The sequence below is a fragment of the Myxocyprinus asiaticus genome, chromosome 19 (assembly GCF_019703515.2).
Source record: "Myxocyprinus asiaticus isolate MX2 ecotype Aquarium Trade chromosome 19, UBuf_Myxa_2, whole genome shotgun sequence".
NCBI classification, from domain to species: domain Eukaryota; kingdom Metazoa; phylum Chordata; class Actinopteri; order Cypriniformes; family Catostomidae; genus Myxocyprinus; species Myxocyprinus asiaticus.
Genome location: NC_059362.1, coordinates 8291117 through 8316072, shown reverse-complemented (window position 1 = coordinate 8316072; position 24956 = coordinate 8291117). Strand labels below are relative to the sequence as shown.

Here is a 24956-nt window from a genome sequence, read left to right as displayed (position 1 = left end):
GTGTGTTCGCAAATTTGTACTCTTCCAGTGGTAAAGACATGGTGAATTGCCCCATAGCTGAGATTTTGACATTCCTTCAAGAGTGACTGGATGCTGGTCTTACCCCATCAATGCTCAATGTTTATGTAGCAATTATCTCAGCATACCACGCTCTGGAGGCTGGCTCGTCGATAGGCAAACATGATCTAGTCATACATTTCCTTAGGGGAGCGAGGCATTTAACCCCCCCTCATCCTGCTATGGTTTTAACTTGGGACTTAAATCTGGTGCTGAAGGCACTCACAAACTCCCTGTTCGAGCCACTGGAATCTGTTGAGCTGTTGGTGCTTTCCTTAAAGACCGCAATCCTATTAGCTTTGACCTCATTTAAATGGGTGGGTGACATGCAGGCACTGTCAACTGACAGCTCATGCCTGGAGTTTGGTCAAAATCAGTCAAAAGTCACCATTAAACCTAGAAAATGCTACGTACCTAAGGTTTTATCAACACCCTTCAAGGCTCAGGTGGTTCGTTTGCAAGCCTTCTTTACCTCACCATTTAATTCAGATGAAGAGCAATCTATGCATATGTTATGCCCGGTGAGGGCATTGCATACATATGTTGAGTGTACCCATCAGTTTAGGCTGTCGGATCAGCTCTTTATTTGTTATTGAGGATGCACAAAAGGAATGTCCATCTCCAAACAAAGGCTCTCTCACTGGAACGTTGATGAGATCGTCCTCGCTTACGAATCACAGGGCACAAATTGTCCTATTGGTGTCAAAGCACATTAAACCAGAGGCATGGCCTCTTCATGGGCGTGGACAAACGGTGTGTCCTTACAGGACACATGTTTGGCAGCAGGATGGTCCTCACAAAACACGTTTGCGAGATTTTATAACCTGGACGTGCCGTCCATCTCCTCACAAGTCCTCTCTGTATAAAGCTCTTCTTACATTCAAGCAGGTAAGCCCAAGCCCTTATTACAGGTGGGCTACCGACTATAATCAACACAGTGACCTAATTACATGCTGTTGAACTGCCCCTTTAAAAGTCATAAGAAATAAAACCTACTTTTCCAAACATGTTGTGAGAGGGTTAATAAAACATTCTGTGTAAATCTATATGGTTCATATAGATCCCAGACTACAATAATTTCCATCTGGCATCCGCCACATGGGACTATTCATATACACTTTAATATGACTTATAAATAATCGGCCTGTGTCCTGTGACTCCTTATGAATATCCCTATTTAGTGTTATAACTCTGAAAGTGTAATGTCACGTAGTGCGGCATGATGGGATATTGTTCCCCATAGTTCTTACAGCAATGTTGAGTGAACTGAATCGAAAAGGAACGTCCCCAGTTACACATGTAACCTCGGTTCCCTGAGATAAAGGGAACGAGACACTGTGAATGCTGGCCACACTACTGCTTCAGATTTTCATAACACAAGTGGCTCACTCTTGTCCCTCAGTCAGAAAATTCGGAAGAAATGGTGACTGAGCGCACGCTTATATAGGCTGACTGCGCGCCTACATGGGCGGGGCTCAGACACCATTGCCAATCAGAGGATTGGCGTGATTGTATAAGGGTTTCAACAAGGTCGTGTTGAAGGAGACTCACCATAGTCCCATGGTGCTTACAGCAATGTCTCGTTCCCTTCATCTCAGCGAACCGAGGTTACATGTGTAACCACAGACTTTTTCATTTCACATTTGCTTTTTATGACACTATCGGTTAGGATTAGGTTTAAGGTTTAGTGTAGGGAGGAAGTTTTTGTTGATTTTAGACTCAACCTTTTAACCTTAAAAACCTTATCTGCAGGGAGAAAATGTATTCACTTATAGCGCCACACAGTGGACATTTCACCTTGGAACTGCCGCAATACATGTAAGAAAAATGACACCACTGTCACGTTTTTTTCATCAGATCAGTTTTTTTTTTTTTTTTTTTTCTTTTTTACTGAAGTTTAAAAAGATGCTATTAAAATATCTTTGTCACAACGCTTTTTTACTCTTGAGCTGCAAGACAAGGAAGGATTGTGAAACTAGTCTAATGACTTGGCCTTATAGATACTAAATGGCCATATAAAAAGTGGCATTTTAAAATCATAATGATATTCAAAATGTTTTTTATATTTTGTATTGTCAGTAAAATCATTGTGAATATATAATATATAAGTGTAGGTAAGTCTCACGTAGCCAAACTTTTGATAATTAACTTTTATAATTAAGGTTAGTGTTAATATTAGGTTTGTATTTGGTGATTGATTATGAAGGGAAATTGATTCATCCCCAAAAAAATCATGATATAGGTGGTTATACAAAAATGTGTTAGCGAATGGGAGTGCGAAACATGATACAGTGGATAAACACAGTATTGGATTTGCGCGGTGCCTGGAGTTCGCTAATGAACATCATAACTCCAGCGAGGGCAGGACGTCTGATCTAATGCTGACGCTAGTGTTGGGTTTGAGTCCACCTTAGTAGAGTTCAAGTCAAGTCCGTGTTTTAAACAATCGAGTTCGAGTCGAGTCTGAGTCCAAAATGGGCAGAGTCAGACTCAAGACCGAGTCCATAACAGGCCGAGTCTGAATTAATCTGCTCATAAATCTGAATTAAAATTGTAACCGTAACTCAACATCCATATTTTAAGTTTATTTTAACCTTCACAACTAAGAAAAACAATTTGTCAATATAAATGCAACAAAAACACCTCTGTTGCATTTCATATTAATTTCAGAATGAAAGCATATGCTTTAGGTGTATGAAGACAAATCTGTCAAAACTTCTTATTGTGTTCTGTTGACTTTTTCAGTTATTTGTTGATTTTTCCTCTCCACTCAAACATAGACTAAAGAAAGTGAAAGCTGTGTTAGTCATTACAACCAGAGTTAACCAGAGTTATTATTATTTCGAATTTTAATTGTTTTTTTTTCTATTTCATTTTCAATTTGTCCATTCAATTTAGTTTTATATAAAATTATGGGTGAAATACATATAATGTAATTAATGAAATATATTTAATGCGTTTAATACATTTAATAAATTGTAATATTGAAACATTTAATAATGCTCATAAAATTAAACAGAAAATAAAAACAGAAAAGGTCAGATACCATTAGGAATGTATTTTTATTCTACTAAACTTCACATTTTTCAGTCCTCCTGCTGTGTCCAGGTATAGCCTACTTCCCTAAAGTTAAGATAAAAAAAGTTTTTTATGACAAACTCTCCTTGAGCTTACTTGTTGGTCTTTTCACATTATATTTAGTATGGATAATAGGTGAATAGAAACTTCTCCCCTCACTTGTGTTCTTCATTGTATTTTCTGACTTTTTTGCAATTGAAACGCAAGTGCCAGCTTTACAGGTAACACACATTGGTTGCACAACAAATTTGTAAGGACTGAGTTGAACAATTTCCATGGTCTATTTCATCCATCATATTAGTTTAAATATCACTAATACGCAGTGGCGAATTCTCAGGGCCAGCAAAGCCTTCACTGCTGGCCTAACATGCCAAATTAATAAATATTTTTCATCCTTTCATCCTCAATCACCTTTTTGCCTATGTATTTTTAATCACTGTCCACTCTTAATTAATCTACAAACAAATAGAGAAAAACGTTTATCCAGTCAGAATTTATTCCTTGATGCTTACAAGTGAAGCGTGACAACTGTTTCACAAATCACATGCCCGAAGCCAAAGCAGCGTGTGAGTCTGAGCTCCACCCCCACAGGCCTTCAGAATTTCCACAGGCTGTGTCTCGTTTGGAAGGCTGCATGCTAGATAGCACGCGTCCTTTGAAGGCTGCAGTATACCGAGCGTCCTCCTTTAAACAAGTCTAGTTTAAACGAGACAGCCTTCGTAGGACAAACGGAAATGGAATGTAACATGGTTGCTATGACAGCACACCACTCTTTGACAAGAGTGAGTGCTTTGAGTGAGAAGGGAACAAAGTCCCTCTGGAAGGGAATGTATGAGGTACATTTTAGGAGAGTTATAATGATGTAAAGAGAAAAGAAAATAGATTTAACAGTTGTACTTTTAGTCTAATACTTTAATTATATTAATATATAATTAAAATATACATATTATATACTCTGCACCCATCTACTGAGGTACTTCAAATTGGGAATTATCATTCCTTGCGTTTGAACATCATATTTATGGGCAAATTGGCGTCTTTTTTTTTGTTGACATTTCCATTGAAGCAAAGAATTGTGGGTTGTGAGTGTCCATGAAGGATACACCTCATGCATCCTCCGAATTCTCGTGAAAGAAGGTTGCATTCGAAGGCTGCATTCGAAGTGTCCTACTTGCTTTTCTGAAACGAGACAGCCTCGTTGACGTATGTGGCCAACAAATGCGACCTCCGGAGGACGCAGCCTTCCAAACGAGACACGGCCACAGAATCCCTCAACAGTGCAAATGAATACGCATCTAATGTCAGACTGTCAGATTCATCAGCCAATCAGATTGATTTATTTGTTCTTGGTGGGTGTGATCTTTAGGATATTTCCCGGTCGAGGCCTTCTAGCTGGCCTTGAGTGACGCAATCACGCTTTAAGTGATGTACATAATTTTGAAAGTAAAGAGAGCCAGATCTTGCTGATGAGTCGGCTATCATCACTGCTGGTATTGCCGTTGAGAAAGAGATTCTTATGGATTTACAAACCTGAGATGTTCTGCATGACCGTGTGATTGCTTAATTTATTGAATAGGATAGGAGGACTGATTTTCATTTCAAGCAAATTGGTAAGTGAAAATCAAAATACACATGTTAAAAATACATCTCTGAAAAACCTAAATATCTTATGCAGTGTTGTTTCTAAAACAAGATAAATCAAATTGATCTTGTTTTAAGGATTTTTAGATATTTTTACAGGAAAACAATACTAAAATTATTATCAAGAATATGATTTTTGCCCTAATATCAAAGGTCTTACTAGAAAAAAAAAAGAAATTATGATCTAACATTAATTTTCTTGATAAAAAAAATATGATGGTGCCTGGTAACATGTGCACGTAAAATGGCTAGAAATAGTATTTTAGCTTAGCGTAAAGCTGACAATTTACACAAGGTTTATTTCTATTTCATATGCTCCAAACTTACTTCAAACTTACTTCTCTGTCTGCTCGTATGAATGTAAAACCACACAATGTTTCACCGCTGTTCAAATGCACTTTGGATCGCATCATTTATACAGTATGTGTAAATGTTTTCCATCTGAAAGGACTAAATATTAAATGAAACAAATGACAATAAAATGCAAAGTAATCTCTTCAGTAATCAAAATACTTTTTGAATGTAACTGTATTCTAATTACCAATGATTTATATTGTAACTGTAGTAGAATACAGTTGAGGCTTCACGCCATCCTCCGCGGCAACCACAGTCAACTCACCACGCGCCCCACCGAGAAAGAACCACATTATAGCGACCATGAGGAGGTTACCCCTAGTGACTCTGCCCTCCCTAGCAACCGGGCCAATTTGGTTGCTTAGGAGACCTGGCTGGAGTCTCTCAGCACACCCTGGGATTTGAACTAGCGAACTAGCGAACTACAGGGGTGATAGCCAGCGTCTTTACCACTGAGCTACCCAGGCCCCTGAAAATATGTTTTCTTAACGGCATGAATCACACTGAACTCCTAGACTTTAAATGCACGGCCCGCCACTGCTAATACGTAGCATATTTGATTTTGTCTTGATATTGTCAACATTTTTAGTTAGAAATGGCTTTGCATAGTAATGTGAGTCTGATAAAACATTTGTTATATTTAATAATTTGCAGAGTTGGGGAACGTACTTTTAAAAGTGTACTTACATTATTAATGTTTCTGGATGAGAGTGGCAGAGCACGTGTGGCGATCTCTTTCCCGCACACACATACAGCACGCTCGGGTGAGAGAGAGAGAAAGTACTTTGAAAGAGTGCGTGTTGCCACTCTCAGCCAGAATAATCACACGTAAGGACATATATGCGTGAAAACAGTTGTGCAGTATCAAATACACAGAATGTATGATAGTACTAACTGTAGAAAGCACATGATTATGAAGACAAAGCCAAATCCCATACATTTACAGACAATATTGAAATCCCGGCCAAATGCTTTTTTCAGGTCTGAAGAAGAGGACATGTCCGGGAAAAAGAGGATGTATGGTCACCCTGTGTTAATTTTTATTTTATTTTTTTGTCATTGCATCACAAATGCCATGGACTCGGCTGGACTGAAAAAAATGTAGAGTCCTAAAGGCTCGAGTCCTGAGTCAAGTCCGAGTAAAAATGCATCCGAGTCCGTGACAAGTCCAAGTTCATTAAAATTGGACTTGTGACTCGGACTCGAGTCAGAGTCCAAACTCGAGTACCCCAACTCTAGCTGATGCCTTCTGACTTCTGACCATGATGAAGTGTGCCAACATGAAGGCCTCAACATTAGGAGTGCCACAATCTCACCACTGTTCTGTGAAATCACATACACACACATATTGACACACACAGAGTGTGATATATGTATATTTGCTTGTATAAAGCTTTTGTATGAGGGTTGAAGGCTCTGCAGAAATGTCACTTCCTGGTCATGGCCCCAGAACAGCTACTTCTGGAGTTGCATGGAAGTAGAGTCATGCTTCAGCAGAGTATTGATTAGGTATTAGTGTAGATGTTCACACACTCCCAACAGCACGCCCTCAATCACACACACACCATATAGCAATGATGAAACTCCCATGTTTCTACAGGAAATCCTCTCAATATTCAACTCAATTTAAGCCACTTCTGACAAGCTACATGAATGTGAACTCAACAGCTCATGTGAAACTTTTTTGTTACTTCTGTAAACCAGAAGGAGGATGTTAGGCAGTATGTTCTCCTCAGTCACCACCTTTTTTCATTCAATGTATATGAAGGGTGACTAAGGTTGGGCGATATGGCTAAAAAATTCAGCCTATTGACGATATTCGTTATATATCTCAATAATCAGAAGTGGGTAGTAACGTGCTACATTTACTCCGTTACATTTACTTGAGTAACTTTTTGGATAAAATTAACTTTTATGAGAATGTTTAAATGTGGCTACTTTTTACTCTTACTTCGTTACAATGAGCGACGTTCCTGTCCTTACATTACTGGTTTTAATTCAGTGAGTGTTAATAAATGCATAACTTATTGAGTTTTTTTAATGGGATTTTATGACAGCGGAATTTTACAGCGGTGCTCTGCCACTCGAGTCAAGCTCATCACTGCACCTGCAGCAAGCGCTCAAAACAAACACTTTATTTCGCCACGCAATGCCTTAATTTTACAAGTCAACCAAGACAAGTGGATATTTCAAGATTAAAATTACAGCTCCATCTTAAGAAAGCACGTTGCGGTAAGTTTTGTGATAACGTGAGCTTGTCTGTGTCATGGTGATGGTAATTTTCAGGGTGATTCTTTATCTATGGGCTCTTAGGACCTCAGTTTATAAGTAAACATTTTTAGATCAGTGCTGCAATACATCTGTGTCTGTATCCATGTAAACATTCATGTTACAGTTTTTCTCAGTCGATTTTATACATTTCTCCAAACTATAATCAGTGCTCTCAAAACAATTCACACAGCCATAGAAACAGACACTCAAATTTGCAGAACAATTAAATATCACTGCATAATGAAGCAATGTTTTCTTTTCTGATAATGCATTTATTAAAACTAAATACTAATATCAAAACAATAGATGTGTTCTCTATTAAATTCATAACATGTTCAGCTATAGACACACAAATCTACTATTAAATGAACACATTTATCATAACATTTCTCTAAATTTCTAGTTGTCCCTGCTCTTCCTCTTCCAATGCCATTCCTCCATTTTCTTCATTTTTGTTGAGATTGAAGTCACTGTAGATCTGCTCACATTAGGCCGAACACTCTGTGTGTCTTAGAGAGACCATAATTCATAACATGATCAATTAGAGGGACTCGCAGATCATTTGAGCCTTCTTTACTCAAATCTTCCACACTGATGTCCTCTTTCTGTTCACCATCTCCATTTGGTCTTTCCTGAAGTCTTTCCATGCACACACCTGAAAGAGTTGAGAACATTTTCCCCTTTTCTCATCACTTCTTCCTCAGATTTTCTCTTTCTTTACCCACTCTACCTCTTCTTCTTCCTTATTGTTTGTTTGCTGTGAATTTTCATATTTTACCCCTTTTATAGACAGCAGAGTCAAATTGCATTTTCTTTGCTGTGTGCATTACTAACACAGCTGATATTAATATGAAGGGATTTGGCAACCTGACATGTGCATTTGAGAATATGACTTTAATATAGTTGTCTGTGTTAACTGTTTTGAAAGCATGAGTTTTGGATCAGAGAAATTTGTATGTAGTGTTTCGAGAAAATGAGGAAAATCAAGAAACATGCACAATCTGTTTAGGACAATTATAAAGTTTTCAGATGGCTGTGTTAATTGTTTTGAGAGAAATGACCTGAGTTTGGAGATATGCGTAAAATCGATCGAGAAAAATTGTAAGTGTAAATGCCTTTTGCTCTGCCCATCTTGTACAGACAGCATTTCTGCACAGGCACAGCATTTCTACATTTGACAGACATGGCGTTCTTTTCGAATGGATAACAGAGAACACACTTTGAACTTAAATAAGCATAGCATGCTTCTAAAGACAGAGATAAGGTGCAGTTTACCCTTAGTGTACAGAACGTCTCGGTTACTGTCGTAACCTCCGTTCCCTGATGGAGGGAACGAGACGTTGTGTCGATGTAGTGACACTAGGGGTCGCTCTTGAGAGCCCCGATCACCACAGATCTTTGAGAAAAGGCCGATGAGAATTGGCGAGTGGAATTTGCATGCCACTCCCATGGACATACGGGTATAAAAGGGAGCTGGAATGCAGGATTCATTCAGGTTTTGTGCTGAGGAGCCGAGACATGGACCCGGCCATTTCAGCAGCTAGTACAGCGTTGTGGCAAGAGGGACACAATGTCTCATTCCCTCCATCAGGGAATGGAGATTACCGGTGACCGGTGGCAGAGAGATCTCTGCCCAAGGGAGATGCGGTTCCGCCGACAGGGAGACCGTACCGCGGAATATACATCACAGGGGTTACCGGAGTAATCGGCACCTGTGGAGAACCTATCCCAGTACAGGGCATATTAGACCCCGTAGTGGGGCTGGCTGAGAACTCCTCCGCCGAGTTCGCAAACCATAGGGCTAGGGAGGAAGGACATCCAGGGTCCACGACTTCGTGAACTCGACTGGGGGTAAGAGCGCGTGTTTTCACCTCAGTGGAGGGGAAAGGTGCCATACACAAGCAATACACCCGGCCAGCTGTTCCGTATTACCGAACTCTACCTGTTCATACCTTAAAGAACACGGGACGCAACCGGCTCAACCCGGAGATTGTAAAATCTTGCAAAAGTATTGGGTGTTGCCCAGCCCGCTGCTCTGCAGATGTCTGCTAGAGAGGTGCCATTGGCCAGTGCCCACGAGGACACCACACTCCTTGTAGAGTGTGCTTAAACCCGCAAGGGGGCAGGCACAGCCTGGGTCTGGTAGGTCAATGCAATGGCGTCCACAGTCCAGAGGGCAAGCCTCTGTTTGGAGATGGCGTTCCCTTTCTGCTGTCCACCAAAGCAGACAAAGAGCTGCTCAGAGCATCTAAAGCTCTGCGTGTGATCCAAGTAGGTGTGCAAAGCATACACCGGACACAGCAACGACAGGGCTGGGTCTGCCTCCTCCCAGGGCAGCGCTTGCAGGTTCACCACCTGATCCCTGAAGGGAGTCATGGGAACCTTGGGCACATAGCCCAGTCGGGGTCTCAGGATCACGTGAGAATCTGCCGGACTGAACTCCAGGCAAGTGTCGCTGACAGAGAATGCTTGCAGGTCCACCACCCTCTTGATGGAGGTGAGCGCAATTAGGAGGGCCGTCTTTAAGGAGAGGGCTTTCAGCTCGACTGACTCTAGTGGCTCAAATGGGGCTCTCCGAAGGCCCAGGAGGACCACAGTGAGATCCCATGAGGGGAAGAGGCATGGCCTGGGAGGATTAAGCCTCCGGGTGCCTTTGAGGAACCTGATGATCAGGTCGTGCTGTCCAAGGGACTTACTGTCGACTGTGTCGTGGTGAGCCGCAATAGCGGCTACATAAACCTTCAAGGTGGAGGGGGACAGCCGCCCCTCCAGCCTCTCCTGCAGAAATGAGAGCACTGACCCGACTGCACATCTCTGGGGTCTTTGGCTCGGGAAGAACACCAATTTGCGAATAAGCGCCACTTTAGGGCATAAAGCTGCCTGGTAGAGGGAGCTCTGGCTTGAGTGATCGTGTCTACGACTGCTGGTGGTAGACCGCTTAGACCTTCCGCATCCCGTCCAGGGGCCAGACATGGAGATTCCAGAGGTCTGGGCATGGATGCCAGAGGGTGCCCTGTCCCTGAGAAAGAAGGTCCTTCCTCAGGGGAATCCGCCAGGGAGGTGCTGTTGCGAGGAGCGTGAGGTCCGAGAACCAAGTCTGAGTGGGCCAGTATGGGGCCACGAGAGTGACTTGTTCCTCGTCCTCCCTGAACTTGCACAGGGTCTGTGCAAGAAGGCTCACTGGGGGGAATGCGTATTTGTGCAGCCCCCGGGGCCAGCTGTGTGCCAGCACATCTGTCCTGAGGGGGGCTCCCATCAGGGAATACCAGAGCGGGCAGTGGTAGGATTCCTGGGAACTGAACAGGTCTACCTGTGCTTTGCCGGATCGACTCCAAATCAGCTGGACCACTTGGGGGTGGAGTCTCCACTCTCCGCTGAGCATTGCCTGCCGCGACAGTGTGTCCGCTGTGGCGTTGAGGCTGCCCAGGATATGAGTGGCCCGCAGCGACCTCAGCCGCTGCTAACTCCAGAGGAGGAGATGGCGGGCGAGTTGCGACATGCGCCCTTGCATAGAAGGGTCGCGATCTCTGCATGCAGGGTGGCAGCGTTCTCACCCTGCACTGAAATGAAGTGGATGCCGTTGCACCGGGGTGGGCGCCTGGCGAACTGAATCATGTAGCCGAGTCGGATGGTCCTGGCCAGCCACCGCGACAGGTTGGAAAGTGTTAGCCATGCGTCCAAGCTCCAGGCGAGGGGCACTCTTGACGATCGCATCTGACATACCTGGTGGTGGGGCCTCGTGGCGGGGGGAGCAGGCAATGCCACGTCGAGGAGCGTTGCTTCGACCCGAGGCGGCTGCGCTGAGGAGGACCACAAAGCACTTACCTTAGGGCGGGTTAGCGACTGAGGAGGAGGGCCTCTTGGGCCGTCCTCGAGGCTCGTCACAACTGGCTGGCCGTAGGCGGGGGGCCGTTTTCGTGGGGCCCTGGCTGCGAATGCTCGGTGTCTGGCGGCCGTGACAACGGCGGCTGTGAACACCGATTATGTGACCCAAGGAGTGAGGAAACCGCTCTCTTGGCAACTTGGGTACTGCAGCCCGTTCGGGGTGCGGCGAACAAAAAAGAAAAGGAAACAAAGGATTTACCTCTAGGCCCTCCATCAGGGGATGGAGTGGTCTGGATACCAGCTCTGTAGCGGATGTCTCGCTCCCTGGGTCGTCCATCTCAGGGGCGCTTAGGAGCCTTCCGGGTCCTCGTACCGGCCCGAGAGATGGAGGGCTCTACACTGGGGCCGAGAGATAGGCTCGGGCTGAGGCGGAGCCGCCTGCGAGCAGACGGGGTGCGGGATCTTGAGCCACGCCGGGGCAAGATGTGTTGGATGGCGTCCGTCTGCTTCTTCACCACCGAGAACTGCTGGGCGAAGTCCTCAACGGTGCCGCCGAAAAGTCCAATCTGGGAGATGGGCATGTTGAGAAAGCGTGCTTTGTCTGCGTCCCTCATCTCGACCAGATTCAGCCACAGGTGGCGCTCTTGGACCACCAAGGTGGACATCGCCTGCCCGAGTGCTCACGCCGTGACCTTTGTCGCCCAGAGGGCGAGGTCAGTCGCCGAATGCAGCTCCTGCAGCACATCGGGATCAGGACTACCCACGTGCAGTTCTTTTAGTGCCTTGGCCTGGTGTACCTGCAGGAGGGCCATGGCATGCAGGGCGGAGGCGGCCTGTCCAGCGGCACTGTAGGCCTTAGCCGACAGAGATGACATAGTCCTACAGGCTCTGGAGGGGAGCGCCGGAACGATCCAGCCAGGTGGCGGCGTTTTGCGGGCACAGCTGCATTGCAACTGCCTTATCCACCTGAGGGACCTCTGTGTACCCGTGGACCACCCCGTCGTCGAGTGTAGTGAGAGCGGACAAACACGGAAGTCTGTTTCGGGCAGCGAAATGTGCCCTCCACGACCTCGTGAGTTCGTCATGCACCTCCGGGAAGAAAGGAACCGGGGGGCGTGGCCGTGAGCGGCACCCCGAACCCAGGAACCAATCATCAAGCTGCGAGCACTCAGGGGAGGCTGGAGGGTTTCAGTCCAACCCGATACCCAGGCAAGCATGGTGGTCAGCTCTGCATCAGCTTCGGACTGGGCGGGCAGACCCGAAGGTGGCAGCCCAGTCGAGTCCTCGGCATCCGACATCGCCAGTGCATTCTCCGATGCAGCAATCAAAGACTCATCCTGCTAGCAGGCCCCAAAAAAGACGTCAAGCCGGCCATGAGGCTGGCCTCACACCCGTGGGTAGCAGGCACAGTGTGGGGGGGCAGCTAGAGTTGTTTTCCCTTGGAAGAAGGAAAGCCGTGACCGCAACGTTGCCATGGTCATATCCTCGCAATGAGAACATGAACCATCCACAAACGCTGCCTCAGTGTGATCACTGCCCAGACACGTGAGGCAGCGGCGCTGGCCGTCGGAGGCGGAGAGATAACGACCGCATCCAGGAATCACACAAAGACGGAAAGGCATCTTTAAACAGACGCGTCTTTAAAAAGACGTTCAACGTCAATGCGTGTGCTCTAATAGAGAAAATATACTCTTTAGCAGGAATATACACTCTTTTAGCGCTGTCGAAGCGCCCAGGGGCAAAATCTGCACTCGTCGTGCAGAAGAAGAGAAAGCCGCTGGAAATGCGCCGTATATCCAACAGCATACGCTTCTTAAGAGGTGAATGGAACAGCAGAAGTATTCAGCTCACTGATAGTCCTGCATTCCAGCTCCCTTTCATACCCATATGTCCGGGGGAGTGGCATGCAAATTTGCACATTTAACAAGCATCCTTAAAGTGATAGTTTAGCCATAAATTAATATTTTGTCATCATTTTCCCTCCTTCACATTGTTCCAAACCTGTGTGATTTTCCGTATTCTGTGGAACCCAAAAGATGTTAGACAGAATGTTAGATACTGACAGTCTCAGTCACCATTTCCTTTAAAATATGGAGGGAAAAAAAACATGCAGTGAAAGTAAATGGTGACAAAGGCTAACATTCTGTCTAACATCTCCTTGACTGTAGTGCATGGAAGAAAGTCATATGGTTTGGAACAACATGATGGTGAATGATGAAAGAATTTCCAATATAATAATAATAATAATAATAATAATAATTATTATTATTATTATTATTATTATTATTATGTAACACAGGTTTATTGTGTATCTTGTAATGGAATATTGTGGAGTAAATGTATATTATGTTACTGTATGTGGAAGTAACTAGTTACTCGCTACTTGAGAATTCTTTCAATTGGATATTTTCTTACTCTTACTCAAGTAATTATTAACATTAGTACTTTAACTTCTACTTGAGTGATTATTTATTTATTTATTAAGTAATTGTACATTTACTTGAGTAATGTTTTTGGCTACTCCACCCACCTCTGTTGATAATTATGTATTTGCTCTGAAATGGCTGAAAAGTGATTTTTGAACCATAACCATAATTTCATTCCAAACAGCCATTGTAGCCAAGTAGATTCAAAAGGCACTGAATAAAAATCTTTAAACACAAAACCAAATCTACATTCAGAAATCCCCTGGCACTCTGGCAAAATCAAACAATCGCCTCAAAACCATTTCATCTGTGCTCAAAATCAAACAATATTTTCAGATCATAAACACATCCAGGGCATGAAGTTAGAATGTTTATTGTATATAGTAAACACATTTTGCCATAATGTAAAAACATATAGCAATCACAACTTATACAGTGAATATATTGTATACTGCAAGTACTGCAAGTAATACAGTATCGAATGTCTGTATATTCAGCACTTGCATACTGTAAAAATACAGTAGTCCAACTGCAAAACCCCAAAGAACACACTAAATGAAAAACACATTACAGTACACTCACTCAAAAATGTTGTGCAACTGTAAAATCAAAGTCAATGAGAGATTAATTCTGCCTCAATATCACGTCTTCGTGCTTCATGTATTTTGTACAATTAGTTTGATCACAACATTAGAAACAAGTGTGAACAATTTTGAGTCGTTGTGTGTAAACGATGACAACCATGTTGTAGTTGTGTTTAACTTTTGCCGCCCGTGTTTACCGTTTTGCAACACAAGTGCATCACAGTGCGAAATGTGTTTTAGTGAGTGAGAATATGTTTAGAGTTTTGCAAAAAGAGTGGATGAGATTTGCAAATGGGTCTAACTACCTGAACTTGTTTAAGGTTTTGCCAAAAGAGTGATTGATTCGACAAATGGGTTTAGGTCACTGAGCATTTGGCTCAGAGAATGGGGTTTAGTGTTTTAGCAATTCAGAAAAATTGTAACACAAGGGTGAATGAGATCATTTTCATTGATATGCACATTTATATTTTATATACAATGATACGTAGTAGCTTAATAAAAAGCATTATTTACCTTCATATATTTTTTACTTAAATTTGTTTTTGTTTGTTTTTTTGTGAATGAACAAGGTGGAGCTTTTATTTTGACACGTAAAGTGTTGTGTGTTGTTCTCAGTGTTCCACATCTGGTGAAACGATTTCATCTCCTCCTTTTCTGTTATACAGTGCCACCTTTGTAGATTTGTATAATAACTTTATGACCATAAAGCAATTTTGATGTTATTTTCATTAATTTTGCAGCCCTGAAGGATTGTGAAAGTGAACTGATGCTCTTTATGAAACTAAATGGCCAAATAGAAAGCATTTTAAAATCATCGCTATATTCACGATATTGCTTAATTTTCTATCGTCAGCTAAATCATCGCAATTATATCGTTAATATTCGATAATTCTAGCAAATTATGACTGAATTTTCATTTTTGGGTGAACTATCACTTTAACGCTGCTGCTCTTTTCACAAACACCAAAATGCTTCACATACGGTATATGCTTCTTTTTTACTTTTACAAAATTGAACGCTTCACAGCGACCTTCAGCTCCAGAGGACAAGGAAAACTTCCCCCTAACTTACTCTAAGTAAAACTATTTATTCAAAAAAAAACTACACTAATATTTTAGTATGATTAACTCAGCACATTTCCACACCACTGGCACTCTCATTCAAAAACTAATTATGAAGCTTTGCATTTCTGTCAGGACTCCCACAAGGAGGAACAGTTTGGTGTGTTACAGTGACAGGATCCAATGACACACTGCTATGATCAGGTTTCTCTCATCTTCTAAGGAGAATCACATAAGCGGGAGCTTGTAAAACTTTTTTTTTTTTTTACTCTGGTTACTCTCTCTGCCTCATTTTCATACCTTGCCTTAAATATACTTCTTCCTCAATCTTGACACAGAAATCCCTGGTTGACCCTGTGTATAATTTGCAACACTGCAACCAATTCTATTTTTGTAAATATAAACAAAATTGCTGACCATATCACGTCTGAAAAGTCTGAAAACTGCACATCCCAAACAATTTTCTACTGTCTTCGTCTGTCTACTACCTCCATACACAAAGAAATCCATGAAACAAACATATCCTGTTCCTCATCCATAAACATGACATTTGTCCGGACTGTTCATGCGTGAGTTAAAGGTTATGAGAGAGAAGAATGTAACATTGCAAAGTTACACAGGTGGTGATTGGGGTCCAATGAGAGTTCTGCTGTGCGCTGATGAGCATTTGATTAACTTCCCAGAGCAGCAGCACTGTGAGTCTGTGCCTTCATTAGCATCTCATCTGCATAATATCTGAGTAAGGACAAGTCCATTTGTATGCTAAGGAGTTCAGCCCCTCCTCTTAGGTTTGTCTATTGGAATAGTCCACATTTCACATAAATACTGAATTGCTACTGAATTGTTGGTTATTGAGCATATGTACAGTATTTGTCAGTTTCTCTCTTATTTCTTCGTCTAACACATAAAGAACATAAACACCCTGAAAACCCAAATATGACACATCCAAGGGCTAGCTTTTTTTTTTTTTTAAACAGCAGATAACCTTTGGAATAAAGGTGAAGTGTGCAATTTCTGTGCCACTAATTTTGGTTAAGATTTCTCTAACAGTCTTCTTGACTTCCATTGGTCACACAAGCAGATAGTCCTGCCCCATTGGCTGAGCCAATGTTGCAGGGTTGGGCTGGTAGAGTTGCTCAAACAAACAGAGTAATGTCTAAAAACGCTATGGAAGCCATAGTGTTTACATTTTTCAGGGATGTCAGGGAAATTCAAGGAACCTCTGAATGGCTTACTTACAGTTGTCTTTGATAAATCTGGGATTGGAGAAAGTAATAAAATGAAAAAATTTCACAAGTCACTTTTACGACAAATCGCCAAACCATGATTTTTTTTTTTTTTTTTTTTTTTGTTTTTTTTGGTCAAGTCTCAAGTCTTTTGTCACAACTTCTCACAAGTCCAAGAAAAGTCTAAAATCTCTTATGTCAGTGGTTCTCAACCCTGTTCCTGGAGGCTCCCCAACACTGCACATTTTGTATATCTCCCTTTTATGACACACCCAGTGCAAGTCTTGGAGTCTCCACTAACGAGCTAATGAGTTCAATCAGGTGTGTTTGATTAGGGAGATTTCCAAATGTGTAGTGTTGGGGGGGCTCCAGGAACAAGGTTTAGAACCACTGTCTTATGTAATCTATCAATTATATATATATATATATATATATATATATATATATATATATATATATATATATATATATATTTTTTTTTTTTTTTTTTTTTTTTAACAAGGGAATAGTTCACCCAAAAATTTAAATTCTCTCATCAGTTACTCACCCTCATACCATCCCAGATGTGTATGACTTTCTTTCTTCTACAGAACTCAAACTAAGATTTTTAGAAGAATATTTCAGTTCTGTAGGTCCTCACAATGCAAATAACTGGGTACCAACATTTTGAATCTCCAGAATGTTCATAAAGGCAGCATAAAAGCAATCCATAACAATACAGTGGTTAAATCCATATCATCGGAAGTGATATAACAGGTGTGGGTGAGAAACAGATCAATATTTAAGCAGAAGAAAGAAAGTCATACACATCCGGGATGGCATTAGTGTGAGTAAATGATGAGAGAATTAAAACTGTTGGGTAACTATCCCTTTAAGTACAAATTCCCATCTGTTACAGGTGGTATTAGGGGGAAGGATATTTTCATCATTATATAAAAGGACATTATATTGGTCAAAACAGTTAGATACTCCTGTGAGTACAAAACAAGTCATCAATATTTTTGGTCTGTTTTCCTGGAAGAGAAAGTCTAAAATTTAAAGGCGTATATGTGCTAAAATAAATTGCATGTTTTTATTAATAAATTGGGTCAACTTTTAGGAGTACACTAGCATATTGATTATCTCAAAGCTAACACACACATGGACTCAAAGCCACAAAAATGTTGTTTTGATGGGGTCTTCAAGTGAAAACACATGTATCACTATTAAAAACCTATAAACTATTGATATAGGAAAGACGAAAAGAAGGCTGGGATGGTAGCAGTGTTGCAGAAGCTACCATGAAACTATTCATAATTTAAAATAGTTCAACAACAGTCATGTGACTGTGACTTAAACAGAATTTAAAAGCTCTATTTATACTAAATATAAACAGTAAAAATATATAACACCGTCATTTAAATAACTGAGACTGAGTCGAAAACGTAGTGATGAACAGCAGAATTTTATTAAATACATTTTTTTGTAAAATAATTATAATAAACACTATTTTTTTATATATATATCCCTACAAAAAAGAATACATAAATTGCTTTCCATTAAATATTCCACTTTGAAGTGAATCAAGCAGAAACACACATTTGTCTGGGTGAAGGCCTGAGTGTTTGTAATGTTACAGGTCGCTAAAGGCATGTTGTGCATCTGAACAGTGCACGTTACATAAGCACTGACGCACACTACAGCAATGAGAATCAGTGATGTTTATGGGTCCAATGATGTCCACAGGGTCAAAAGTCATTGCAGAGAAAAATGATTGTGTGTGAGAACAAAATGCTTTACTACACTCGTATGTTTGAGATCATGAGATCAGGGACTGAATATACTTTATATACCTAGTATATAGTATACACTATGGTATAATACCATATTGTGTATACTATATACAACGTACTATACTGTATACAGTATACTATACACCAGGGATAGCTTAGGGGACACTTTTAGTGCTAAGCAGTTATATACTGCATTTTCCATTTTCCAGAACAATGTAGACAATGTAAAAAAAAAAAAAAAAAAAGTAAATCTTATTGACACGTGTATTCATAAAATTAATAAATGCTTTCAGTATGTTAACTTCTCAACTGTCTTTACTTTGCATGTACTGTATATATCTTGTATACTTTATATTCAAGAAAACAAATTCACTACAGTTGACATTAGCTGGTATCACAAATCTTTGCAGTTAAATGTAACGTCCACAGTTTGAAGTCACTTTGCACCAATCAGTGATGACAGTATTTGCATATATCTTGATCCTATGCTTCCTGATTAATAAAAAGGAAACATGACTTAATGAATTGTGAAACCTTTTGTAAATTAATCTGATTAATCTTCCAATTAAATGTAATTTAAATGCAATTTCTACACCCCATTTACGCTGCACGAGAGCGAGACATTGCGGTATGACAAATCTGGTGGTATGAAAAACAATTCTATTATAAATGCTTGTAAAAAAAAAAAAAAAAAAAAAAAAAATGTAGACATCTTATTTAAGTATAATAATTTTGTTGCATCTTGCTGTGCCATTCAGCTGAAATGTAAACAATTCTCAAAAAAGTACTGCATTGTGGTGGCAGGCGACTGAAATCCTTGTTTGGGTCCAGATTTGGTCTGTAGGCTGGACTTTGAGTATCCTTGCTGTATACTAAATACTGGAAATGCCGTATTTGTTAGAAGGTGATTTAAAAAAGTGTGTGTGCGTGCGTGCGTGCGTGTGTGCGCATACATACTATATGTCCCCAGATGTTACTTCATAATATATGTTACTACATACTATACTGCAACAATACTGTTACTACACACTACACTACATACTACAGACATTGCTACATACTATACTTCACACTATATGACATTACTACAAACTATACTACACACTATATGTCACCAGATGTTAATACATACTAAACTGCATACTATACTGTTACTACATACTATACTACATACTATATGTCCCCAGATGTTATTACATTCTACAAGTTACTACATGCTGTACTGTGTTACTCTTCACTATACTACATACTATAGTTGTTACTATACTGTGTTACTACCCACTATACTGCATAATATATGTACCAGACATTGCTACATACTATATGTTACTAAATACTATACTACATACTATATGTCACCAGACGTTACTAGATAATATACTGCATACTATAATGTTACTACACACTAGTGCCCAACCAATATATCGGTCGGCCGATATTATCGGTCAGCCGATATTATCGGCCGATATTAGCCTTTAACGGATATATCAGTATTGCCGTATATGTTTACCGATATGCGCAGATATGAAAACTTTTTTCAGAATATATAATGCAGAAAACAATGCTTTAGAATTGGTGTCATTACATAGTTTGTCCAGCAGAGTGCGCTCCGACTCCACTGTTTACAGAGCTGGCTCTGAGCTGACGGTGGCTCTGCAGACAGGGCGGAGTTAAGCGGTGCGGTGTTGAGCGGTCTCTTCTCGGTAAGCTGCTAACTAGTTTGTGAAATACATACTGTACATAAGTTAATAAACAATGACCCCATCATTTTCCCTTTTCAATATAACATTAACCCTGTCCCTGACAACCATGTCACTCATGTCTGTGTGCTGTTAGCCAGCTATGGTTTGTCAGTGCAGTAAGTAATGTAGCAGATTGAAAGGTAAACATCAGAGCATCTTTTTGCAGCTCACTAGACAACGGTGCAGTGGTGGATTGTGTCAGTTGAGTGTTGATTTCACGCTACGTTGTTACCTAGTTGGTGAGATGCAATGCTAGTCCATCTGTTACTCTTCGTGACAACAAGCTTATAGCTAACTAGCTAACCATGTAGCTACTTTCATTGCTTATCAGCTGAGTGGAAGCTAATGGGTAAACATGTAGTCACCAAACTAGTTCAGGATTCACAGTTTGGTACCCCCATCAACCGAACAATTCCAGTCGTTGCATTTATAAAATGTAATATTTAAAAGTCTGGTTTTCCACCATTGAAAGTTTCTCCTGAACTTGTATAGCAGAATACGGTGTAACACTGCTGCTGCTGTTTATCTCTTGTCTCGGCAGGTGTAAATGCTTCTTGTTTTACAACCTGCCAATAATTGATTGGCAGTATTAATATAGTCAGCATTTGAATGATACTAAACAGTACTGAAGTTTATTTAGCTATTTATTTTATTTTTATTTATTCTTTATTTTCTCAGTGTTCATTTCTAGAATTTGTTGACAATGTATAATAATAATGTCAAATATTCTTTGATAAAAATATTTGTTTAAGAAAGCAGAATTCTGAGTACCTTTGCATAGTCAGATCGGTGCAAAATCGGTAAACAATCCACATAGACAATCCCCAAAAATTAACTATATCGGCCACCATATCGGTAATCGGTGAATTTTCCCACTCTAAAATCGGTATCGGTCTCAAAAATCCCATATCGGTCGGGCTCTACTACACACTATACTACATACTATATGTGCCCATAAAAAACTACACACTGTTATTACATAGTATACTTCATAATATATGACATTACAACAGACTTTACTACATACTATATGTTACTGCATACTCTACTACATATTATATGTCACCAGTCATTACTACATAATATACTACATACAATACTACATTACTACACAATATACTATGTACTATATGTCCCCAGACATTACAACATACTATACTGCATATTATGCAATGTTACTAAATACTATACTACATACTATACTGTATGTCTTCAGACATTACTACATACAATATGCTACATACAATACTACATTACTACACACTTTACTACAAACTATATGCCCCAAGATGTTACTACATACAGTACTATGTGTTACTACAAACTGTATGTCTTCAAATGTTAGCTAAAAAAGTCCCTGTGGTGAGATCTGGAGACTTATAAATACATTATATGGATTTTTCTTTCCTAAAAATGCAAAAAGTTTTCATTTATGGTAGGATGCGTGTTAGACTATAGTAACTACTATTAACTGTGTATAAAAACACTTGTAGTCTATGGTATGTCCTCATTTAGATCAATAAGTAAATCTGAATTGCTAAAACACTAAACCCCATTCTCTGAACAAAAATGCTCAGTGGCCTCAATCAATCATTCTTTTTGCAAAACTCTAAACATATTCTCACTCACTAAAACACATTTCGTACTGTGATGCACTTGTGTTGCAAAACGGTAAACACGGGCGGCAGAAGTTAAACACAACTATGACACAGTTGTCATCGTTTACACACAACGACTCAAAATTTTTCAGACTTGTTTCTAATGATGTGAAGACGTGATGCTGAGGCATAATGAATCACTCATTGACTTTGATTTTGCAGTTGCACAACATTTGTTAGTGAGTGTACTGTAATGTGTTTTTCATTTAGAGTGTTCTTTGGGGTTTTGCAGTTGGACTACTGTATTTTCACAGTATGCAAGTGCTGTATATACAGATATTCAATACTGTATTACTTGCAGTACTTGCAGTAGACAATATATTCACTGTACTACTATAAGTTGTGATTACTATACTTTTTTTTGACAGTAATTGCAAAATGTGCTTACTTTATACGATAAAAAAAAAACAAACAAAAAAAATCTGTAACTACATGCCCTGGACTCTGTGTTCTCCATTTTCTGATGTTAATGAATGCTCTGTAGTGTTTTTATATTGACTTAATGTGTGTATGATCTGAAAGCATTGTTTGATTTTGAGCACAGATTAAATGGTTTTGAGGCGATTGTTTGATTTTGCCAGAAAATTCAGGGGTTTTGTGAATGTAGTTTGAAGAGTTGTTTTTGTGTTTAAAGTTGTGAGAAAATGGGTGAAGGTTTCAAGAAATGTGTTTTAGCTATTCAGAAAAACTGTAATCAAATCAGTGTTATGACAGTGATACATTATTTAGCATTAATAATAAAAAATAAAAAAATGTAGGGGGCCTTTGGCTTCTGGGGGCCCTAGGTAGTTGCCTACCTTTGCCGAGTGCTAAGTTCGCCCCTGTGTGTGTGTGTGTGTGTGTGTGTGTGTGTGTGTGTGTGTGTGTGTGTGTGTGTGCGTGCATGCAATGAAGCACAGTCCTAAGAGATGGGGATTTTGGATGAACCCACACATAAATCTGGATCACTGCAATGCATAGAGAGGGAAAGAGAGATGTGTGTGTGTGTGTCTTTGTGGAGTGTTTGAAACTTTGAGGGGATAATTAGTAAGAGTGAGAGCTGAGGACTGGGGCGGTTCAGAGCGATCCTAAAGCTCCATGCAGTGATTATCTAAACCACAGCTGAACTTATCCTGACTCTTCTAATCACTCCTCAAAGATGGCCAGTCACACAGCATATCTCTCACACTGCAGCACCCAGCTAACTCACCCAGCTCCAGTCACTTCACACTCTAGCCAAGTCAAGATTAGCTCTGAGCATGAGCCATTTGGATGACCAAAGCTCTCATCTTTTGCCACTAGTTATTTCATCATCCACAGCAACCGCACACTCATCCTCAGCTATTAGCCAAAGCTAATAACCTCCTCTCATCTCACTAAATCATAAGTAGAGGGTTGGTGAAGTGCTCATTTCATGTCCCTCCTTCAGATGTGAAAGAAAATTATTCGCAGTATCTACCGTAATTCGCTAATGTATATATGGAGTTACTCGAATTGTTTAACTATTTGTTTATTTTTGTAAATTAAATTAATAGAAAGGTGTACATGAACCATATAGTGGGGAAAGACAGACTTGAAAAATGAATGGGAGACATCCTAATATTCAAAATAGGAAGTTATGGACTGATTGTGACTGGGGAGGAGGAGGGTTTAGGGAAAACTCTTTCAGTGCGCTGCAGTGAAACCGGCTTACTTGCAAACTGACAGAGTAAGGAAGTTGATTGGCTACCCGATTACACGTAAAATTACCTATCAGCTTCCACCTTGTGAGCCAATTGGCATGTAGACTGCCTAGCAGATAACAAGTTCAGCTTGCACCGTTCAGAGTTTCATGCCTGAAGTTAGTCATTTACACAAAAATGCAATACTAAAATATATAAATGCTTCCAGTATGTTAACTTCTCAACTGTCTTCCTATGTTAATATTTTATGTACTTTATATTCAAGAAAACAAATTCACTACAATTCATGTGTAAAGCCAAGAACAGGCTTTGATGGAGCTGATTAGGCAGGGCCGCACTGTCGCACAGGCTTACCTGGGTTTAAGCCTTAGGGCCCCGAGTCTGCAGGGGGGGCCCCAACTCCCGGGTGTGGCATCCACCAACCTATTCACTCCCGTCGACGTTCGCAGGAGGACGCGCATGTAAACGCACTCAGTTTGAGACTGTGATATAAACACGGAGATGGTGCACAACAGTGATTTTGAGTTTCAAAAAGGGGTATATACGCCAGCCAAGCAACTGCCATTGAGATGAATGGGAATGCTATCAGACAGCTCTGTCCAGGTATTGCAGACCTCCTTGGTTTCAATGTGTCATAATAACAACAAGCATTTGCACTAACCACAAAGCCACAGCTCTGATGCTTCCCATTTTACAGAGAAATAAAATTGAATGTAAAGTTAGCGAGGTAGCACAAGCACAGAAATTCAACAGGTCAGTTTATATGAATGGTTCTGTCTAAGCATCGCTAGTTTTGGAGTGTAAATATGTGGGGTGTTGTACTGCAACCGACCTGCCCTTGGAGTCACTCACCCCAGAGCACAAGTACTCTCTGAATTATAAACCTTACATCCTCAAAAACCAGCCTGTTTCTGCTCCCAGCAACATAGAACATAAGTACAGCAATTGTACATGCCTCAGAAATGGAAAATATGATTTAAATAAATCAACACATTTACAACTTAGCTGACAATAAGTACAGCTATCGCTCCCAGACCAGCACTTCAAATACATCTCCATCTCATTGTGACTTGGATGATTCATCCGTTTTGACATTTGGCTGACCTGTCCAGGCAAGCAGAGAAGATCCCAGCCCAAACAGCTCACTAACTATTAGAATCTGCAGAAGCTAATTCTAACATGCACAGCTTCATGAGATCTACTGAGATAATAAGGAAAGCATGCATTACCTTTGTTTCTGCCTACATAGGAGTTGAAGAGGTTTCATAGAGAGAAACAGGAAGTGGGGTGTCCACAGGAAGGACAGTAAGAAAGACAGAGATACGGGAAAAGAGTAAGTCGTAGGATGAGTTAGTTATTTTCACACAGGCTATATTTGGTATGGAATACTAGCTTACTAGTATACTACAGTATTCACTGTATTCTATAGGGGTGGGAATATGTAGGTACTTTGCGAATGAGTCAATCTCATTCTAAAATGATTCTCTATCCATCTAAATTTTTCTGCAACAGCACAGGGGTGCGAATCTTTAGCAAGTTGCCAAATTCTGTTTAAAGATTCTGCAGAAAAGCCTAATTATGATTATTAAACATTTTGATT

At 40.6% G+C, this 24956-nt stretch overlaps 1 protein-coding gene across 1 annotated transcript in view; it reads right to left on the bottom strand.

The window, feature by feature from the left end:
* Window positions 1-24956, bottom strand: part of LOC127410426 (neurexin-3b) — a 491153-nt gene that overhangs the window by 442246 nt on the left and 23951 nt on the right. The window contains exon 5 of the mRNA XM_051645685.1: window positions 24586-24597. Within this exon, the coding sequence (XP_051501645.1) occupies window positions 24586-24597 (12 nt within the window). The remainder of the gene's footprint in view (window positions 1-24585; window positions 24598-24956) is intronic.